At 38.0% G+C, this 18214-nt stretch overlaps 1 protein-coding gene across 1 annotated transcript in view; it reads right to left on the reverse strand.

Moving 5' to 3' along the window:
- DHX15 (DEAH-box helicase 15) overlaps positions 1 to 18214 on the reverse strand; it is a 45445-nt gene that overhangs the window by 17087 nt on the left and 10144 nt on the right. The window contains exons 4-7 of the mRNA XM_063401714.1: positions 17201 to 17360; positions 16610 to 16828; positions 5470 to 5637; positions 780 to 866 (exon numbers count right to left, since the gene is read on the reverse strand). Of these exons, the coding sequence (XP_063257784.1) occupies positions 780 to 866; positions 5470 to 5637; positions 16610 to 16828; positions 17201 to 17360 (634 nt within the window). The remainder of the gene's footprint in view (positions 1 to 779; positions 867 to 5469; positions 5638 to 16609; positions 16829 to 17200; positions 17361 to 18214) is intronic.

The raw sequence follows: 18214 nt of genomic DNA on the forward strand, positions 1-18214 counted from the left end.
AAAAAGAACTATTTGTAAAGAAAGTTCAGTCTTAATGGTGACTGAAATTTGTTCATAAAAGCAAACTGGCTGTACTCACATTCTCTGTCTGTCTCATTTTGCAAACGTTAAAAAGATTGACAATGTGTACCACTATTAAAGGAAAAGACTAAGAAACAAAGTTATAAAGAAAACTATATTTAGTGAGAAAACCAAATGACAACAATGAGATTCATATTTTATGTAGTGACTGGGTTGACTGGAGGAAAGCTACTTCAGTTCCCCTGAACAGCCTATGATGTTCCAAGAACCACAATACAAACTTGATTACAATCTTCAGGGCTCCAACAGTACATGATAAATACTGACATGAAACAGTAGGGATCATTTCTCCTCATTTTAGTGCTGCAGTTTTCTATGGTGACTTAAAAGAAGACGAAGCTTCCAGAATCACTTTTATTTACTTTCATACAATTTGTTTTACTTGAGCATCTTTAAGCACAGACACACAGTACAAAACTACTCTTGTCATAGTATCTAGAAAAACTATATTCCAAACCTAACACAAAATTCTCACATTTCTTTTTTAAAATAAAATTATTCTATCTAGTTCATAGATAGAATAGTTCATAGACTAAGTGCAAACCATAAAAATTGTAAGTTAAAAAACATATCCAAACCAACCAAGTTCAAGATTTCAACTGGAAGAAGACCTGTCAGTGTTTGCAAAGGGAAGAGTACCCTGAGCCAACCAGATTCTGCCAACTTTTCTACTATAAAAAGAAAAAAATAGTACTTACCTTCTGTTTTGCAAAGCCAGGATCAATCACAAACACGACGCCATCTATTGTCAATGATGTCTCAGCAATGTTAGTGGACACCACAACCTGTCAAAAAAAAAAAACCAAAACAAAAACCCAAACAACTAAATGAAACTACTTCATCCTGAAGATGAAGGACTCCAATTTTGTCTCTGCACAAATAATTTTCAGTAAACTTTCCATCACTTAATCGATAACTAACAGAGCAATTCTACAACACTTTCACAGGATGATCTGAAATGAACCAGAGGAACTTCTAGTGAAAAGAATGCAATTTTCATCCACTGTTTTGTGCTCCCCTATGGATCCATTAACAACATAACAAATGTTAGTTGAGAAAAAGAGCAAAAAATTAACTTACAAAACCACTATTCAAATTTTTTCTCACATCGCTGGTACAAAATGACAAATTACACTGGAACCCTTGAATATCACCTATTAATTCTAGCTTTTTACCTTTTTCTGGAAGCCTGAACAGGGTAAACTGGTGTTGGGGGTTAGATTTGGTTTTTTTTTCTTCTCACAGAATTTTTTCCCGTAAGTTTCCAAGAAGCCTTGATGACTACTTAGTCAGAACAAAAGGAGTACTTGAGAGATATGGCAGCACGAGGCTACACCTATTGTTTCTGAGTCCCTGGGAGTGTCCCTCAGAGGGGAGAGATGATGAGCTTTGGGAAAGGCAAAAAGACAGATCTGGGGGAGGGGGAGACACTCTTGCTCTCAGTGCCGAGGAGGACGGTCAGGCTGCCCTCTGCCCCTGCCTCATCCTGAGAAATCTACAGTCATCTGCTGTGTACCCGGGAATCCTGAGCTCGCTTTTCTCCAGCCTCTTCCTCCACCGCCGCTGCTTCTTCGGAGCTTTGAGGTTCCACTGCTACTCTGTAGCCCTGCACTGCCCAGCCCTGCCGGGACACCCCTGCCTCCAGCTGCCAGCGCAGAGCTCCTCATCTCATCCACCGGCCCGGGACTTTCCTTCCTTCCAGTTCGGCCTCTCGGAGCCCTGCAGGGGCACCCAAATCAAACTGCTCTGGGTTTTTGTAAAAGAAAGCCCTCAAGGTTCTTGGTTCTGTTTATTATTGATGCTGTAGTTGTTGTTTGTTTGTCGTTTTGTCATATATACTAGTAAAGAACTGTTATTCCTACCCCCATACCTCTGTCTGAAAGCTCCTTTGATTTTTTTAATTGGAATAATTTGGAGGGAGGGGATTTGAATTCTCCATCTCTAGGGAGGTCCTGCCCCTTCCTAGCAGATATCTGTCTTTCAAACCAAGACAACTGGTTAGATATTATATCAAAAGTTATATACATTACCAGCACAATATTTTCTTTTATTTGGTTTGAAATAAAGCTGTTACCAACACATCACAGCTAAAATAATGAACAATATGTATTTAATTTCTACTTTGTTTTTTTCTATCACCAGATATTCATTCATTTTTACATATCTTTAATGTTACATTCTTAGCCTTTCAGAAGGTTAAGTCACGTGCAAAAATTAAAGCAAAGGTGACTTATCAGAGTTCTGAGGCTTGATTTGCCACCATTTAAATTTTCACGTCCAGAGATGCAGTCTAACAGGCTATGGATACCATTAGCTCTCATCCCAACAGTGACCACACTGGATCACGTCATTAGCACATTATTATCTCAGAAAAAACACAAAACTTGTTCAGCACTTCATCAAAAGTGGTTACCCTTCACTTCCTAATTTCAGAGTATTCTGTCATCACTGCTTTCAGTTTATCAATTAAAACTGGAGAGACCTCTAATACTTAGTTCAGAATTAAAATGAGGCCAGTGACTGCTGATTTCCCTTCCTGCTGGCTGATCACTTTTCCTGTCAGCTACTGATCACACTCAGCTGGTCTCTTCTAAAGCTCTCAGCTTGCCCAAACACTACAATGTATTGAAAGCAGTACTTTGGGAGAAAACACACTGACAATTAATTTGGAATTACTGTATTTCACCCTAAATGATGTGCTACTTAGAATTCCTCAAACAAACAGAAAACACTGTACACGTCATTCACAGGGAACCTGAACAAATTAGTCAAGAGATAACAGCTACAGATATCAGTGCAAAATCTCAATACATTTTCATTAAAAAATTTGTAGTGCATTAAATATATAAATTAAACTCACACTCTCATATTAGAAGTCTAGTCAATCCACTTTTAGCTTTAGAGTATACCTCAAAGTTTTATGTTTTTCTGTTTCTGCTAATGTACAAAACTATCCACACCCAGATTCTTCAAATCCTAATTACAAAGCAGAGACGAAAGGTTTTTATCCTGCTTTTAACCACTGATTTCTATTAGGACCCCTCAACACCAGGAACTGAATAGAGTTAGTATAGTATGCTTAGTCCACAGCGGTACAGCAATTTAATTTGTACCTGAATTCACTTAATCTAAACAGAACTTTCCTAAGGTAGAAGGAAAAAAGTTGTTTACACAGGGGATTCTGTAGCACAAATAAATCTCATTTGTTAATGTCGCATTGCTTGAAAAATTACAATTAATGACTGTAAAAACAGAAGACTTTTAAAAAAGGATGAAGAAATATCTTTTGAGTCTAAATCAAAGTACAAAGTTACCTGCACATCAACAATTGAAATTAGCATTAAACTCTATAAAGAAATTATAATTAGCCTTAGCTGTAGTTTTGCAGTTTCTGACATGAATTTTAAAACTTTGTTTTTAATATTAAAATATAAGTAGTATCTACATCTACAAATATCTCTATATTGCATATCTATTAACTAGCAATGTTTAAGACTGCTGAAACAGAAACTAGAACGCAGTTTGAAAAGAAGGGGTAAGATGACAAGGAGCCTTTAACATAGGACAATAGAAACATTAAGTCATCACCATCGTCCTCAACTGAAAAAAACCTTCTTAATAGTTCATCGAAGTATTTGTCTGTAATGGTAAGCCTTCTCACAATAATAGCTGCTTTCTTAGCTCAAAAAAGACAAAAAAGTGCGAAGTGGTCAAGCTGCATCACCGCTAGCTGTTACCATCACTACTGCAGCAAAATGCCACACTACTTCCAGCATCTCTCATTCTACACAGTTAAAGCTCAGCAGATACTCATTCCGTTACTGCAAGCACTTCACTTACACTTGTGTGACCATTAGAGCCTTTGAAAGGCTTCAGATCAACTAGCTCCCTCCTCAAGCAGTTCTACAATCCAAATTCAACTCCCACAAAGGACTGGATGAAAACAGACATTTTCTTAAATAGACCGGCACAGCACCACATGGTTTTACTTTATATACCTTGATCACTGAGACTAAACTAAACCAACAATTAAAAAATTTAAAACGTATATGCACTTTCACTCATAGTTGGATTTGTTCTAGAGATAAAAAGTAAAACATAGAAGCCAGAATATTTCAACCAAAGCAGGCAAAGAGGAAAAGTAACTTCATAGGTCTGTTGCCTACATGCTGTGCCTGCTTTTGCCTATAGCAGGCATCTTTTGGGAGTAACAACTTTTCTTGTTGTAAAACAGCTGCTACACCAAGAGTGTCTTCCTCTCAGAGACTGGTACTGGCTCTGTCATTTCAATGTAACAAAAACCACACGTTGCGCTTGCTATCTTATGCGGAAAACCAAAACCTGCCTATTTTGAAGGGCAGTTTTAAACATGAGCGAAAATTTCATTAAATACACAGCTATCACTTATTATGTAAAAGTAATTTCATTCATTTAAGTAATTTGCAAATACAATTTTGTTGCAGCATTAGTTTCATGATTTCAGATTGAATGGTTTCTGCAATCAACTTCTACAGGAAAAGGAAGATAATTTCACTAAATTTATTAAGCAATTTATTCTTCCAGAACACTAGAAAGTTGTCACTAGTATTCTACATGCATTGTACTGCAAAAAACCAACAAATAATCAAGGAACAAAACCTGCCTAGAGCACATAGTATGATTTAGCTTTGACCTTCAAAATCTTAGCTTTGTGACTGCCAGTTCTGTAGAGCAGGAGTTCAGTTTTAGAAAGCTTTAATATGGCTTTATGCTAATAAAACACATAGCTTCTACTACGGATTACTGTGAGCATTGCCTATTGATTTTATGAAGAACATTCACTGTGCTATTTTAAATTTTTCATTTTTTCCGTTTATTTTGCCTAATGAAAGAACCTCAATTCCTCATTTATTACTACAAAAATACAAACCTTGAACTTCGGCATATTTGTTTCAACTTACACCTTCTGATAAACCTTAAGAAACAGATAAAACCTGCCTGACAATCTATGCCAAAGAGAGGGCCAAAATGGTCTCAAAAAAAAAAAAAAAAAAAGGCAGCAGCACATCTCAAACAAATTATTTATGGAAAAAATCCCATCCTCCACACAGATTATACTTCTTAAATGAAACTTAAATGAATGCCATTTACATTCAGTCAAATCAGACTATTACCACAACATCCTGGCCCTATACAGATAGATGACAGAACTTTGATTTTTACTGAGAGACAAATCTCAAGTTCTCTAAAAATTCTGATGCAATAAAATCCTGCATTTTTAAGGCTTCATAAAAAACCCTTTTACTTGTTGCTGTCCAAATACATTTAAAGGAGCTGAAAGTCATACTTCATGGTCCATGCAATTGTGCTTACTTACAGAGCAGAACACTAACACAGCTGAGTATTTACCTTTCTTCCTATTGCTCCATTTTGTTTTTTTGGTGGCGGAGGTTCAAATATCCTTTGCTGTTGCTGTGGAGGAAGGGTGGAATACAATGGAATGATTTTTATGTCACCAACTTCAGGACCCAAGTCATCAATTTCACGTTTTATCCTCTTGCAGGCTTCATCAATCTCCTGCAAAACAAAAAAAAATTGGTTAGACGAGAACTGCATGAAAAAGGAAGTATATTTAGAGCGCTTATGACAATTAGATTAAGTATACACCCTGAAGAACAATTACAATAACTTCTACTTCAAAAAATAAAAAAATCAATCAAGGTGCTTACTGAATCTGCAATCAGATTTTCACATTACTTCAAGATGTTTCAGCTTCTATACTCTAATGAACAGCCTAATTTGCATTCAACATCCTTTTTCTTTTAGTCATGTTTCCTAATTAAATCTCTACAAATTGTACTAAAATTGAAATCTCTCACCCTGGAATATTAAACTGCACTCATGACCTTTTCAATTTTCACAATCTGAAGGAAATTGATGTGCAAGATATTTAAAATAAGCCAATTAAGCTTTAATGTCACGTATCACTAATGCAATTATATGGAAGATTTGCTTCATTGTACCTAATGAGAACAAACACCTTTACAGTATAAACATGGATACTCAAAACCAAACCTCTCAATCCTGTGTTTAAGATGTTACTTTAAAAATAACTGAAATTCCATTTACGCATAAGAATAATCAGTGCAATACTCTGAAGATGAAAGATGTTTTCTGCCTTCTTTTACCATAGTATTTTCTAGCCTATTTTCTACTTACCATACCAAACAGTTCACCACAGGCCAATTGCTTTAAATCCATTTTAAAACTACTACATTTAAGCCAGCTAGGTGACCAATAGTTATGACAAGATCTAAGGAAAACTGGAGTGCACAGAAATTTAGGTTAATGAGTAATACCATTCACTGTCTTCAACTTTAAAATCACAACAGAGCCTTCACTAGTGTAACTAAGAGACACATTGACCAACTATCGATCTTCCATCTGAACCACTGAGGGCAGAATAAAGTCATGACAAAAAGCAACAGTAGGCAAAAGCAAAAAAAAAATTATTACAGTGTACTCTGAGAGAAGAGGGGAGACTTCCCTCCCTTATCACATTCACTAGCCTGATGTTGAAGTGATACTTAAGACCCTAAAGCAAATATACAGAACCGGTAATCTAAAGGCTCTGTAAAATGATTGCTTTAAACTGTGATTTGAAAGGCAAAAGTCTTTTCTTTTCTCCTTTTAAGAAATCATAAATTCAGGTAGATCTGTTCTGAATCTGGGTCTTTCACTTGTTTTTCAAGAGACATTTAAATTCTCAGCACAAATGCATTGAGTATGCTTTAAGGAAGCACAGACAATACTTGTTCTGTATTGATCAGTGCATGCAATTAATGTACGCATGACAAAAGGAAGGCTCTTTGATGTCCAAGAGTCCTTTCAGATTAAGCCTAATGCTGTTGAATAATGCACTGCAAATTAAGAACTGCAGATATTTACCAAAACTATGCACTTTGCCAACCAATCAAACACATCGTCATAAAATGTAATGGGTATACAAGAAACTGAGCTGGAATGCCCACTACTGGCTTACTATAAGAGAACGATTTTTTTTTTTTAAGCAGGTGCAAGTACCATTGTTCTCCTGCTAACCTCATTTCAAGTTCAGTAATAGCCTCCCAGTTTTAAGGGAGTTCAATATTTAACATAAACAAAAACACAGCCCAGACCTTAGTTCCTGGTCTGAAGGTCACTACACCATTCATGGAATTTATGCAGATTATACTGTGTAATTGGGAAAGCTGTGATGCTGGACAGGATTCTTAGACTTCAACAGCAATGACAAGAGGTTCCAGGACAGTTTCATACTTAAGAAAAGGTAAAATACAAGCAAAGGGAAAAAAAGGCACCATACTCTTCAGGACATGTGTACATAGCTACTGATCACCTTTCAGAAGATATAAAAGTATTCATTCTTCCGAGAGTTCACCAACGTAGTTTCAAAGTTTCTCTAATCAGGACTCATTAAAATACTTCAAAATAGAGATGCCATATTTGCAGAGGTAACTACAGACCCCTCATCACAAACTGCTTTAAGGAGGATGCAAAACACCAAGAGCCACTGTCACTCATCTGGAGACAGTAAAAGTGAATTCTTTAATAGCAGTAGTTTTAATTGTAAAAAGTGAAGAGTCATTTCCTTTTATTTACCACTCTTAACAGAAAACAGTGTACGTATTTCAGTACATCTACCTCCTCACACAAGCCCTTACAGTACCAATCCTGCGAGAGTCAAGATACATTTAGACAAAGCCACCGGGCACAGGGTGTGACCCTTGGAGCTATCCTGTACAAAGCCAGGAGTTGGACTTGGACGATCCTAGTGGGTCTCTTCCAATTCAGGATATTCTATCATTCTAACTATATCCAGAACCACACACCAATGATGACCAAAACTCACATCCCCAGGTATACAAGATAGAAGGATTATGTGTAGTAATAATAGTTTGAAAGTGTTATGGATACCTTTGAGTGTTCAATATTAGTTTGCATCACATGAAGATATTTAAATCCAGAAATATGAGACATACAGTTGAAGACACAATCCTATCTTTAATCCTTAAAAGATTCAGCAAGTCTAATTCAATCATCATACTTTATTTAAGTATGAAAGGCTTTTCAAAAACAAACATGCCAACCATACACCTTTAAATATTTGTACACCATCTAGTCCAAACAAATTCATTATAAAATCCTTGCCTGGAAGAAAGATTATTGCAACAATTTACACAGAAGAAGACACCCCAAAAATTCCTCAAAGCTCTGAACTACCCCACTCACTACCTGAGATAGTGGGTAAGGGAGTACAGAAGTAGGAACAGACACAGGATGATCAAAGGACGCACACTTAGACCCACGATGCCCAGTGCATCAGCACAAGGACCTGCTTGAGAGCTAAAGAAGAAAACAGGCCTAACACACAAAAAGCATGAGACTTTCTGCAATGCTGATGTTCCTGTTCACAAACAAGACTTCCTAGAACTAATATCTGAGAAATAGTAAAATCAGTCAATGACCTTGTCCATTGGTGCACTCATTCTAAAAAGAGCTGACTACCAAAAGGCAAAAAACAGACTACAAGAGGAGAGATTACACTAGCAACTACTCATTTTTCTCAAGCTGCAAGTGTCACAACACATCTGTTCTTCACACAACCCAGTATTCAGACTTGTCCCAGACAGTCATCTCAAGTACTTTTTAAAGTTTCCAGAAACTTCCTCCTGATCCCATCAAAACGAATTTACAGTACACAGGCAATAGCCACAGTTAAGCTGCAACACTATGGAAACTAGAGTCGAGCAGCAATTAAGAACCCCACAGTACTACACTCTGAACACTAACATGGAGTCCTCAACATTCTTCCACACCATCAGCACCAAAAGTGATTTTCCTTGGAAAAGCTTCCAAAACAGACTACAGTCAATAAAGAGAAATTATTTCTTTTTATATATATACGAGTGATCAGTGAGGTAATGGGGTGGTGAATATTTCTCAACCAGGAAAAACAAAGTCACCTCAACATCCAACTGACCGTAAACAATTTTTATTTTGAACTTACAGCTAAGTAAAAATAGCTTAAAAATAAAACAAAAAAGAGCTGCAATCAGGAAAATATTTTTATTATTTAATCAAATTTAAGGTAATTGTAATGGTGTTCCTTCCAACAAATCGTTGTGATTAAGAGTGATTCTAGACAAAAACCCAAGCAGGCTGCTATGTTTTCAAATAACTGGCGGACAACAGGCAAAATTTAGAGTATCTGTCCAACTAGGTGAATTTAATTCAGGAGCTTAAGTATCAATAAGCAATTTTAAGACCCCAAAAAGCTTCAGGATTTGAACATCAACTTCCATTTGTGCAAGACCTAAGTCTCCATGGAAATCAATGCTTAGCATTGTATTGTTTAGAAAACAAAGCAGGACCAGGGTGCACAGTTTCCCTTCAATTTATTAGTAACACTAGTGCAGCCATCTATATTTTCACAGAACAGTAAGTACATTATTTATGTCTCCTAAATCTCACAGGAATTTTATTCCATCTTTACTCCCTTTTCCAAAGAAAAGTCAGGCTAATGGCTAGTGCCTAAAAAACAACCCAGAAACACCTGGATCCACTAACTTTTACTCCTCTCACTGAAGCTGTGTTTTTTCTGTGCAGCTAGAAATGCAAAGGTCCACCAGCCCAGAAGCAAACTTTTGCATATGAAACCTGTTAACAAAACTAATGAGTCCTGAGCTCTCAGAATGCTGGGATTGAAACCAAGAGGACAATAAGTTTTCCCATGGTTTAACTCCAAGAGTACTGCTTATAGAACTAATGATTACATCTTCACCCCACCACCACCTTTGACGTGTACTAGTAAATACTAACCAGACTGAAAGCATGAACAAAGTAGTACTAAGTAATATTTAGCAATAGCAATTTTTTTTCCTAAAAAAATATAATTTACAAAAGCCTTATTACTAAGAATCTTACAGGTACAACTTTTGAAGACTCTGCCAGTTCCCGGTTCCTCAGGCTCCATGTCAAAACACATAGCAACAAGAAACTTGGAAGTAAATGAACCCCAAGCCAATACCTTATCAGTTGCCTCCAATAACACATTTCCACTGCTTTATATCATCTCACTACTCCGATACCTAACATACCCTAGCTCTGCATCAAAAACTAAGGATTTGAATGTATGATTAGCAGTTCATCTAAAAGGAGCTGTTTAAAATTAATCACACAAGAGACTGATTTTGCCCATCGTGCACATTACTTTTTTCTGCTGTTGAAAATGAAATCTTTATTACATGTTCAAGCTGAATGCTCAGTAGAAATTCCATTTCTTCTCCTGATGGCATTTTTGCAGTCAAAAGTAAGGTTCTCATACTGAAGACCATGAACAACAGAAAAATATTACAGGAGCAGTTGCACATATTAATCAGTTAGTGCACCATGTCTTTGAGAAGCAAGTTTGTGCTGAAAAAAATACACCATTCTTACTAGTTCCGCTACAAGTTCCATTCAATGGTAGGCCAAAAAAAGCCCCCAAACCCATATACATAAAAAGAAACCCAGAATGACGAGCAGCAATGCAGTTCACAGAATCACAGAAGAGAAGGAACCTCAAGGATCATCTAATCCAAGCTTTCTTGTCAAAAACAGTCTAAGCAAGATGGCCCAACACCCTGTCCAGATGAATCCTACATATCCAGTGTTGTGGAATCCACTACTTCTCCTGGGAGTTTATTCCAATGGTTGATTAAGCTCATTGTGAAGGATTTTCCACTTGTGTCTAATCACAATCTCATCAGGATTAACTTTTATCCATTACCGCTCATCTTTTCATGTGAGTCCTTGTAAACAGGGAGTCTCCATGTATGTTGTAGCCACCCTTTAAATATTGGTTCATGATGATATCTACCCTGAGCCTTCTTTTCTGAAGACTGAACAAACCCAATGCCCTCAGCATTTTCCACTCCTTTGAGTATTTGTGGCCTCAAGTTACTGAGTTACACTGCTCTTGCAAATCTAGCCATCTTTGCCTTCTGTTTGTGTGCAAGACTCATCCGTGCTGCCATGGAGAAGGTACAGTGAAATTACAGGGACATTAAACAGCAGCTACTGAATGATGGACCATGAGTTACCCTAAACCAAAGTAATTCTAGTGCCAGCATTCACTCTAACTCACAGACCAGAGTGTTCTATGCAAACAGCCAGTGAATTCACTGGCCAGGCTCCACTCCATCATAGGGTCTAAGCTGTATCTCACCTTTACAAAAACCCTTTCTACAAAAAGATGGTGACTAGAGAAACAGACATAAAAGCCCAAAGGAAACTAACGCAAAAAAACCGTAAGGCAATTTTACCTTGTGTAAAATGAATATGGGGCAAAGGAAATAAATGTGTAAATAAGAAGTACTTTGCAAACTAGAAATATTTGGCAGACACCTTAACCTGTCCCCTTCTGAGTTCCATCACATGCAGGGCACAGCTAGTCACATCTGGCTTTGATGACATGAACGTTTCTAGAAATACAGTCTTTGTCCTCAAAGCCTGCAGGGAACTTCCTTAATTCCCTTTCTTCCTCTAGAAATGAAAGCAGACTGTGACAAGATAAAATGACAAAACAGCAGTAAAACAACTGGCACCAAGAGCTGCACCACTTCAGACCTCAGAATACAGATTGAGCAAAACAAAACTTTGCAAAATTATGTACATACACAAAAAAAGTAATACATGGAAAAAGTCAACACTTGACCATAACTAAAACTCCTCTGTCAAAACTGAATTTGCCTTGGCATAATTCCCTTATTCAGGATCCCTCTGACTTGATTTATTGTAACATTTAATACTGACATCTTCTCAAATGAATGAAGAGCAAAAAACCTTCCTCCTTTTAGCATTTGAACAAAATTAGTATTACTGCTCTTCTTTCAGTTCATGCTGCCCAACTCTCAAAATACTTCAACCTGAATCTGAATAGGACAACTTGTGTTCACTTTAGCCCAGTACACAGACTTCCTCAACCTTATCCAACCACTACCACTGACATCAAAAGTTGTCAATTTTTATTTCAATTTCCAGATAGGAAAGTCTGTTTTCCTTCAATTTCAGAGTTTAACCAGTCTCACTGTGATGAAAATACTGTGCCTTTAAAATAAACCCTCATTTACAAAACTTTTTATCAATACATCAAAAATATTTTTAACTCTTTTCTAAACCATCAGTTTTACCAGTATCACTTTAAGCTTTTCTAGAATACTGAACTTCACAGCAACAATTTTAAGTATATTTATCTACAATCAAGAGCACTGCTGATCTATAGTTCACATATCCAGATGCAGCTTGGATTCTTCCTCATAAACATGTAATGATGCATTTAGCTTTGTAAGGAAGAAGGGTAACAGACAACACAGTTGGCATTTGTAAATGCCCAGGTTACACCAGAACATGTAAGACAGATCTATACAGTTTCTGTGTCATTATTTGTCTTTCCCATCCCACAAGTTTCATCTCTAAGTGTGTTACACCTACTTACGGATTACTGATCTTATGGGGTGTAAAATCTAATATTGGTTTAGAAGAACCCCAGTAGAAAATAAACCAGCTGCCTCTCAGATCTGCAAGCTTAACAAATGTGTATCTACACATCTAGACTACCAACTCTGTAATCTTAAAGACTGAGAGCAAGTTTGACAACATCTATTGTCTAAGAAAGACATGCTGACTGAAATGTAATTATGCTTTTCCCTCGTGAAACAAAATCCCTCTCAGTTTCCAATTTTCCCTGTGACCAATGACAAGCAACCTAGCCTAACACCTATGCAGGTGTAGATGGTTGATGCTGGCTGAATGCCAGACATCCACCAAAGCCTCTCTATCACCCTCCTCTGCAGCTGGATAGGGGAGAGCAAATATAAGGGTTCATGAGCTGAGATAAGGACAGAGAGAGACCTCTCATCAAATACCATCACAGGCAGAACAGGCTCAGATTAGAGATATTAACTGTATTTATTATTAAGAAAATCAGAGCATGATAATAAGAAGTAAAATAAAACCTTCAAAACACCTTCCCCCCACCCCTCCCTCCTTCCCATCTCTACTTCCTACCCCAACAGCACAGGGAGACCTGGAACTGGGGTTACAGTCAGTTCATCACAAGTTATTTCTCTTGGTTCTCAGGAAGAGGAGTCCTCCTCCTGCTCCAGCATGAGATGCCCCACACAGGAGACAGTTCTCCATTAACTTCTCTGACATGCGGCCATCTCGTGAGCAACAGATCTCTGCAAGCTGCTGCAGCATGGGTTACTCTTCCACGGGGTGCAGTCCCTCAAGGACAGAGGGGGCTCAGGGCCCTCGATGTGGTCACAGCCTCCTGTCAGGCTTCCACCAGCATGGGTGTCGTCCATGGGCTGCAGGGCCACAGCTGCTGCACCACCAGCTCCAGGGGAATCCCAGCTCTGGTGCCTGCAGCGCCCTGGCCCCCTCCTTCTGCACTGACCTTGGTGTTTGCAGAGTTGGTCTTCTCACATGTTCTCACCCTGCTCTTCTCTGGCTGCAATTACAACTGCTCAATAAATTGGATTTTCTCTACTTGAATATGTTATCTCAGAGGCACTACCACCATTGGCTCAGCCTTGACCAGTGGCACATCCATCTTTGGAACTGCCAGGGATTAACCCTGCTGGATATGGATGAAGCTTCTAGCAGCTCCTCAAAGAAGCCACCCTGCTCCCACAGCTTGGCCATGCAAAGCCAATACACCAGGTTATACCTTTTTCAACCACTGGCATTGAACATGAACACTATTTCCATGCTCTGAAATTTTCTTGATATACCAGGGGGTTGTTTGTTTTAAAAATCAACAAATGAATTTTCCTTCTTCCAAAGCCTGTGGGACAAGTCCCATTTTAAAATGTTCATTCCTAGTAAATTTTGCTTTTAAATATCCTCTATTGTTATTAATGGACTTAAAAGCAGTTCATACAATGTAATCATATACTTTTGCTCCTTTCAGGATTCTGGAATGAAATTTTTACTGAACACATATTTCTGCACCATTAACAACAATTTTATCATCATCCAGTAGCAGGCTAATACAAGATTCCTTTAGTTTCCAAACACATTTAAGCTTCTTTTAATTTTCTAAGTATGACAACACAGAATCTTCCTTGCTATCTCCAAGTTTCATCATCTTCTCTATGTCTTAACTGATCTGTACTAATTAACTGCTATCCATCTTAATTCCCATATGAAATTACTTCATTAGGGTCAGAAGAGAGTAGCCAATAAGGAACCCCATTCTACCACAGACCACTGCAATTACACCTCTTTTTTAGCCTATTAACCTCTGAACAAGTCCCATTTGCACTATTTCAGCTAAAGCATGTTCCCGTTTCATAATTTCATTTAGCTTTGTACATGCACCTTTCTGACAAAAAAACCCCAAACAATCTTGCACCCTGTTCATACTGTTTTGAAGAATCCAAAAAGAACTACAAAGCCTTTCTACCTAGCATACATCAATTTTGGCCTAGCTACTAAGCCTAACGAACCTGAAGTACATAGTGGTAATGGTACCTAGAGCACATTTTCCCATTCTTGAGAGTACAGGAGGTCACACCACTTTAGATTCAACTGTGATACACACAGAGACTCCGCTATGATGCTCAACGGAGGCCCCAAAATGTCATTAATCAAAAGGGCCAAAATACTTCCAAGCTTCTCTAAAGAAGCTAAACCAGACTTGAATTTCATGCACCCAAACTCAAACCAGCTCCAAGCAGAGCCAATTCCAGTGCCCCTGGGTAGTACCAAAACAACCAACACACAGACTGGAGAACGCTCGACTCCAGAGCAGAGGATGCTGCCTTACCAGGGCATGTTTTAAAGTGATTCAGTAATAGTGATACATGCTTTTATACTTGACTATATAAATACACTTACGAGCATGTACTGTGTGCAGAATTTTATTCAGGATTTGCTTATAATACATGATGTCCTGCAAATCAACCCAGTGAAAATCAAAGAACCCATTCATACAAAAGAACAGAGTACAGCTGCAGCACTGGCAAGTCTGGAGTCTAGAGCCACTTGCCAAAGGAAGACACTAATCCCATGCTCTGCAGTGATGGTTTGAACGGGTTATTTAGAGTAATACACAGCACCTGATGTAGCAAGCACACAAGTCATAAATCAGAAGGCCATGTATTTGTAAAGGCTGAAGACCAGCCTGATTTAGCATCTCGGTAAGAAAATGAAATCTGCTGAAACAGCAGGACAGCAGTGTTCCTTTCTCTTGCCACCAATTTTCACCCTTCTGCAACAGTTGTTTCACTAATTCACACATTTAAGTACCCAACTAGTCTGAACTACAACTTCAAACTTAAACCAAGCCGGTAGGTTTCAAAGCCACTATCACTGAAAGTATTTCTTCCTACCTGCACTTTAACTTACAGCCATAATCCAATCAAAGAAGGACAGATGTAAAAATCAGAGTATTTGCTTTTATAGCAACAGTCATTGCTTTGTTTTTTTAAGGGAGATGACCTGCCAGAAGACATCTTAATTAGATGTCTTAAAACTCACATAAGAGGCCACACATCTTTATGACTGGCAAGTCTACTCAAGAAGCCTGGGTACCTTCAGCATCACTAGTTATTTGTACCACTTTTCCCCCTTGGCAGAGCTAAGGTTGTGTATGCATAGAAGAAAGACTTTCCACATCCCTTAAAAGATGTTCCACATCCCTTAAAAGATGTATTGCTTCAAGAGTAGTAAGTGCAAGAAGAATGAGTTGAAGAACGTTTTGTGCTAGCTGCACTTCTACTAAAAACACATCTAGGTTGACTGAGTGCAGCAAACGTTCAAAATGCCTACGGGTTTTTAACCTCTTCTCCATCTCAGTTTACCAACATGGACACTCAAAAGAGCTTCAAAGAAAGACCAGGACTAAAAAAACATCCCAGTTTATTTCAAGTGAAGTGTTTAAAACTTCCAGAAAATCCTAATTTCCTGATGTAGTTTACCTTAAGTGCTTGTATACAATCCTCTTTTGCAGGGCACAGAGTCTATTTCTGAGACCTAGCTCCCTGAATTTATGATACATAAAGTCTACAGCCTAATACTCAAAGTTATTATTTAAAAACCAAAACCTGAACATTCTTACTAAAATTACTACTGATGGCCAAGTGGCAGAACCAAATAGTTATTCTTCAGTTAAGCTGTACAATACATGTACAGAAGTGCATAGAACTGTCTTTTCAACAAAAACCAAGGACACTCTCAGGTACCCAGATCTCAGTACAAACCTTGGGTTCGTTCTCTGGGTTTCTCTTTTAGAAGTACCTGAGTTGATGAGAATTTTCCTTTTAGAAAGGCCTTGCACAGCATTTACATTACAGATATGTACAATGTCAAAGGACCTAAAGCATATGGCAGGATGACCTCAGGTCATCCAAATAATAAACTAGAAAAGGAAACTACATGTTTTGGTCTAACAAGTCACTTAAAGCAGTTTCTGTATGGAACAATGAATGGAAAACAGAAGTACCTCTTGTCCAGTAAGAAAGAGTAAGAGATCTCCTTCTTCCTCTTCACACATGTGAATTTGAATCACTGTTCGAATGGCAGCCTCAAGGTAGTCCCTTTCGGGTTCTGGAGTATAGAATATCTCCACAGGATGGGTGCGGCCCGGGATGGTCAGGAGAGGACAGTTATCAAAATAGATCTGAAACTTGCCAGCATCTAAAGTAGCACTCATAACTATAACCTGGAGATTGGGAGGACAAAAAGTTACTCAACGTTTAGAAGAACTTGTGACATATTACACATGCAATTAATTTTAAGCAAGTAAATAGCTGACTGTGATATCAGAATGCTTTTATTACCTGAATACAGAACCCTTGTTATAAAGGTCCAAAAAAGTTCCAAGTCCAATACATAAGGTTAAGCTACAATTATACTGTTTCTAGGAGCTTCCTCAATACAAAACATTTTCAGAATTTCCTAGGGTTAGTCTCCCATCATACATTATCACAGATCAAAAAACAATTACAAAAATCAGCTAATGGCAAGCACAGATACTTCATCCAGTATGACTGCAACTAGAACAGAGATGCTGTTGGATTTCATCATTACTGACCTTCAAATCAGATCTCTGTCTTACAACTTCCTTCAGAACTCCCATCAAGATATCCGTAGCCAGTGTTCTCTCATGGGCCTCATCAAGAATTATAACCCCATAGCGCTCCAGCAAAGGATCGTTCATTGCTTCACGAAGTAACATACCATCAGTCATATACCTGAACACACAGAAACAATTCCAACACACATCCTGTTTATTAAATCTGATGCACAAGCCTCTTCCATATTCACTAGGTTGCTTTAATTAAGCTTTGAACCAGCTTTTTAAAAGTAGGAACATCAGCAAACCACTTCAACACTGTTAACAAGCCTGTTTTAAGTTTTCAAATAGAAATAGACCATAAGGGGAATCTGCGATTATAGTGGGAAAGGTTAAAAAAAAAAGATGGGGGGCAAGGGGAAACAAGGTTTAGTAACATTTACAATAGTTTGTAGACTTATTGTGGGCAGAGTTCTACACCTATGCTCAAGAGACAGGAAAAAAAAGGGGAAACACCCTCTGAAATTCAAGATATACTGCTTCTGCAACGGCACTCCTTTTCTGTCCACAGATGATCAGTTCACTTCTTGCTTTTCTGCTACTGTTACGTTTCTTTTTCCATATTAACTTTATGCCCAGCCTTTCAACTACTTGTATGACCAAAGAGGTCTTTTGATAGAAAAGGATTAACCCTTGAACCACACAACGGTGTTTTTAACTGAGCATTTTGAACGCAGTTTTCAAATGCTGTACTAAATTTACCTGGCTCCTGGCAGCACAGGAATCTATAGCAGCTGACAAGTAAAACACTCCTGACTGTGTCCCAGAGCCAGGTATAGGCGAGTTTTGAATCTTTGGGAAGTTCTCTTTACCAAAATAAGCTACTGAACTTCACCAGAAGTACCCTGAGTAGGAGACACCACATATAAAACATCAGTTGAATGCACAACAAAGAAAAACTGCATGCTGAAGGGCTTAATTATAAATAGAACCTTAATAATAAAATACTTATTCAGATCACCTTCTTTATGG

This window comes from Prinia subflava, chromosome 7, assembly GCF_021018805.1.
Source record: "Prinia subflava isolate CZ2003 ecotype Zambia chromosome 7, Cam_Psub_1.2, whole genome shotgun sequence".
Lineage (NCBI taxonomy): Eukaryota > Metazoa > Chordata > Aves > Passeriformes > Cisticolidae > Prinia > Prinia subflava.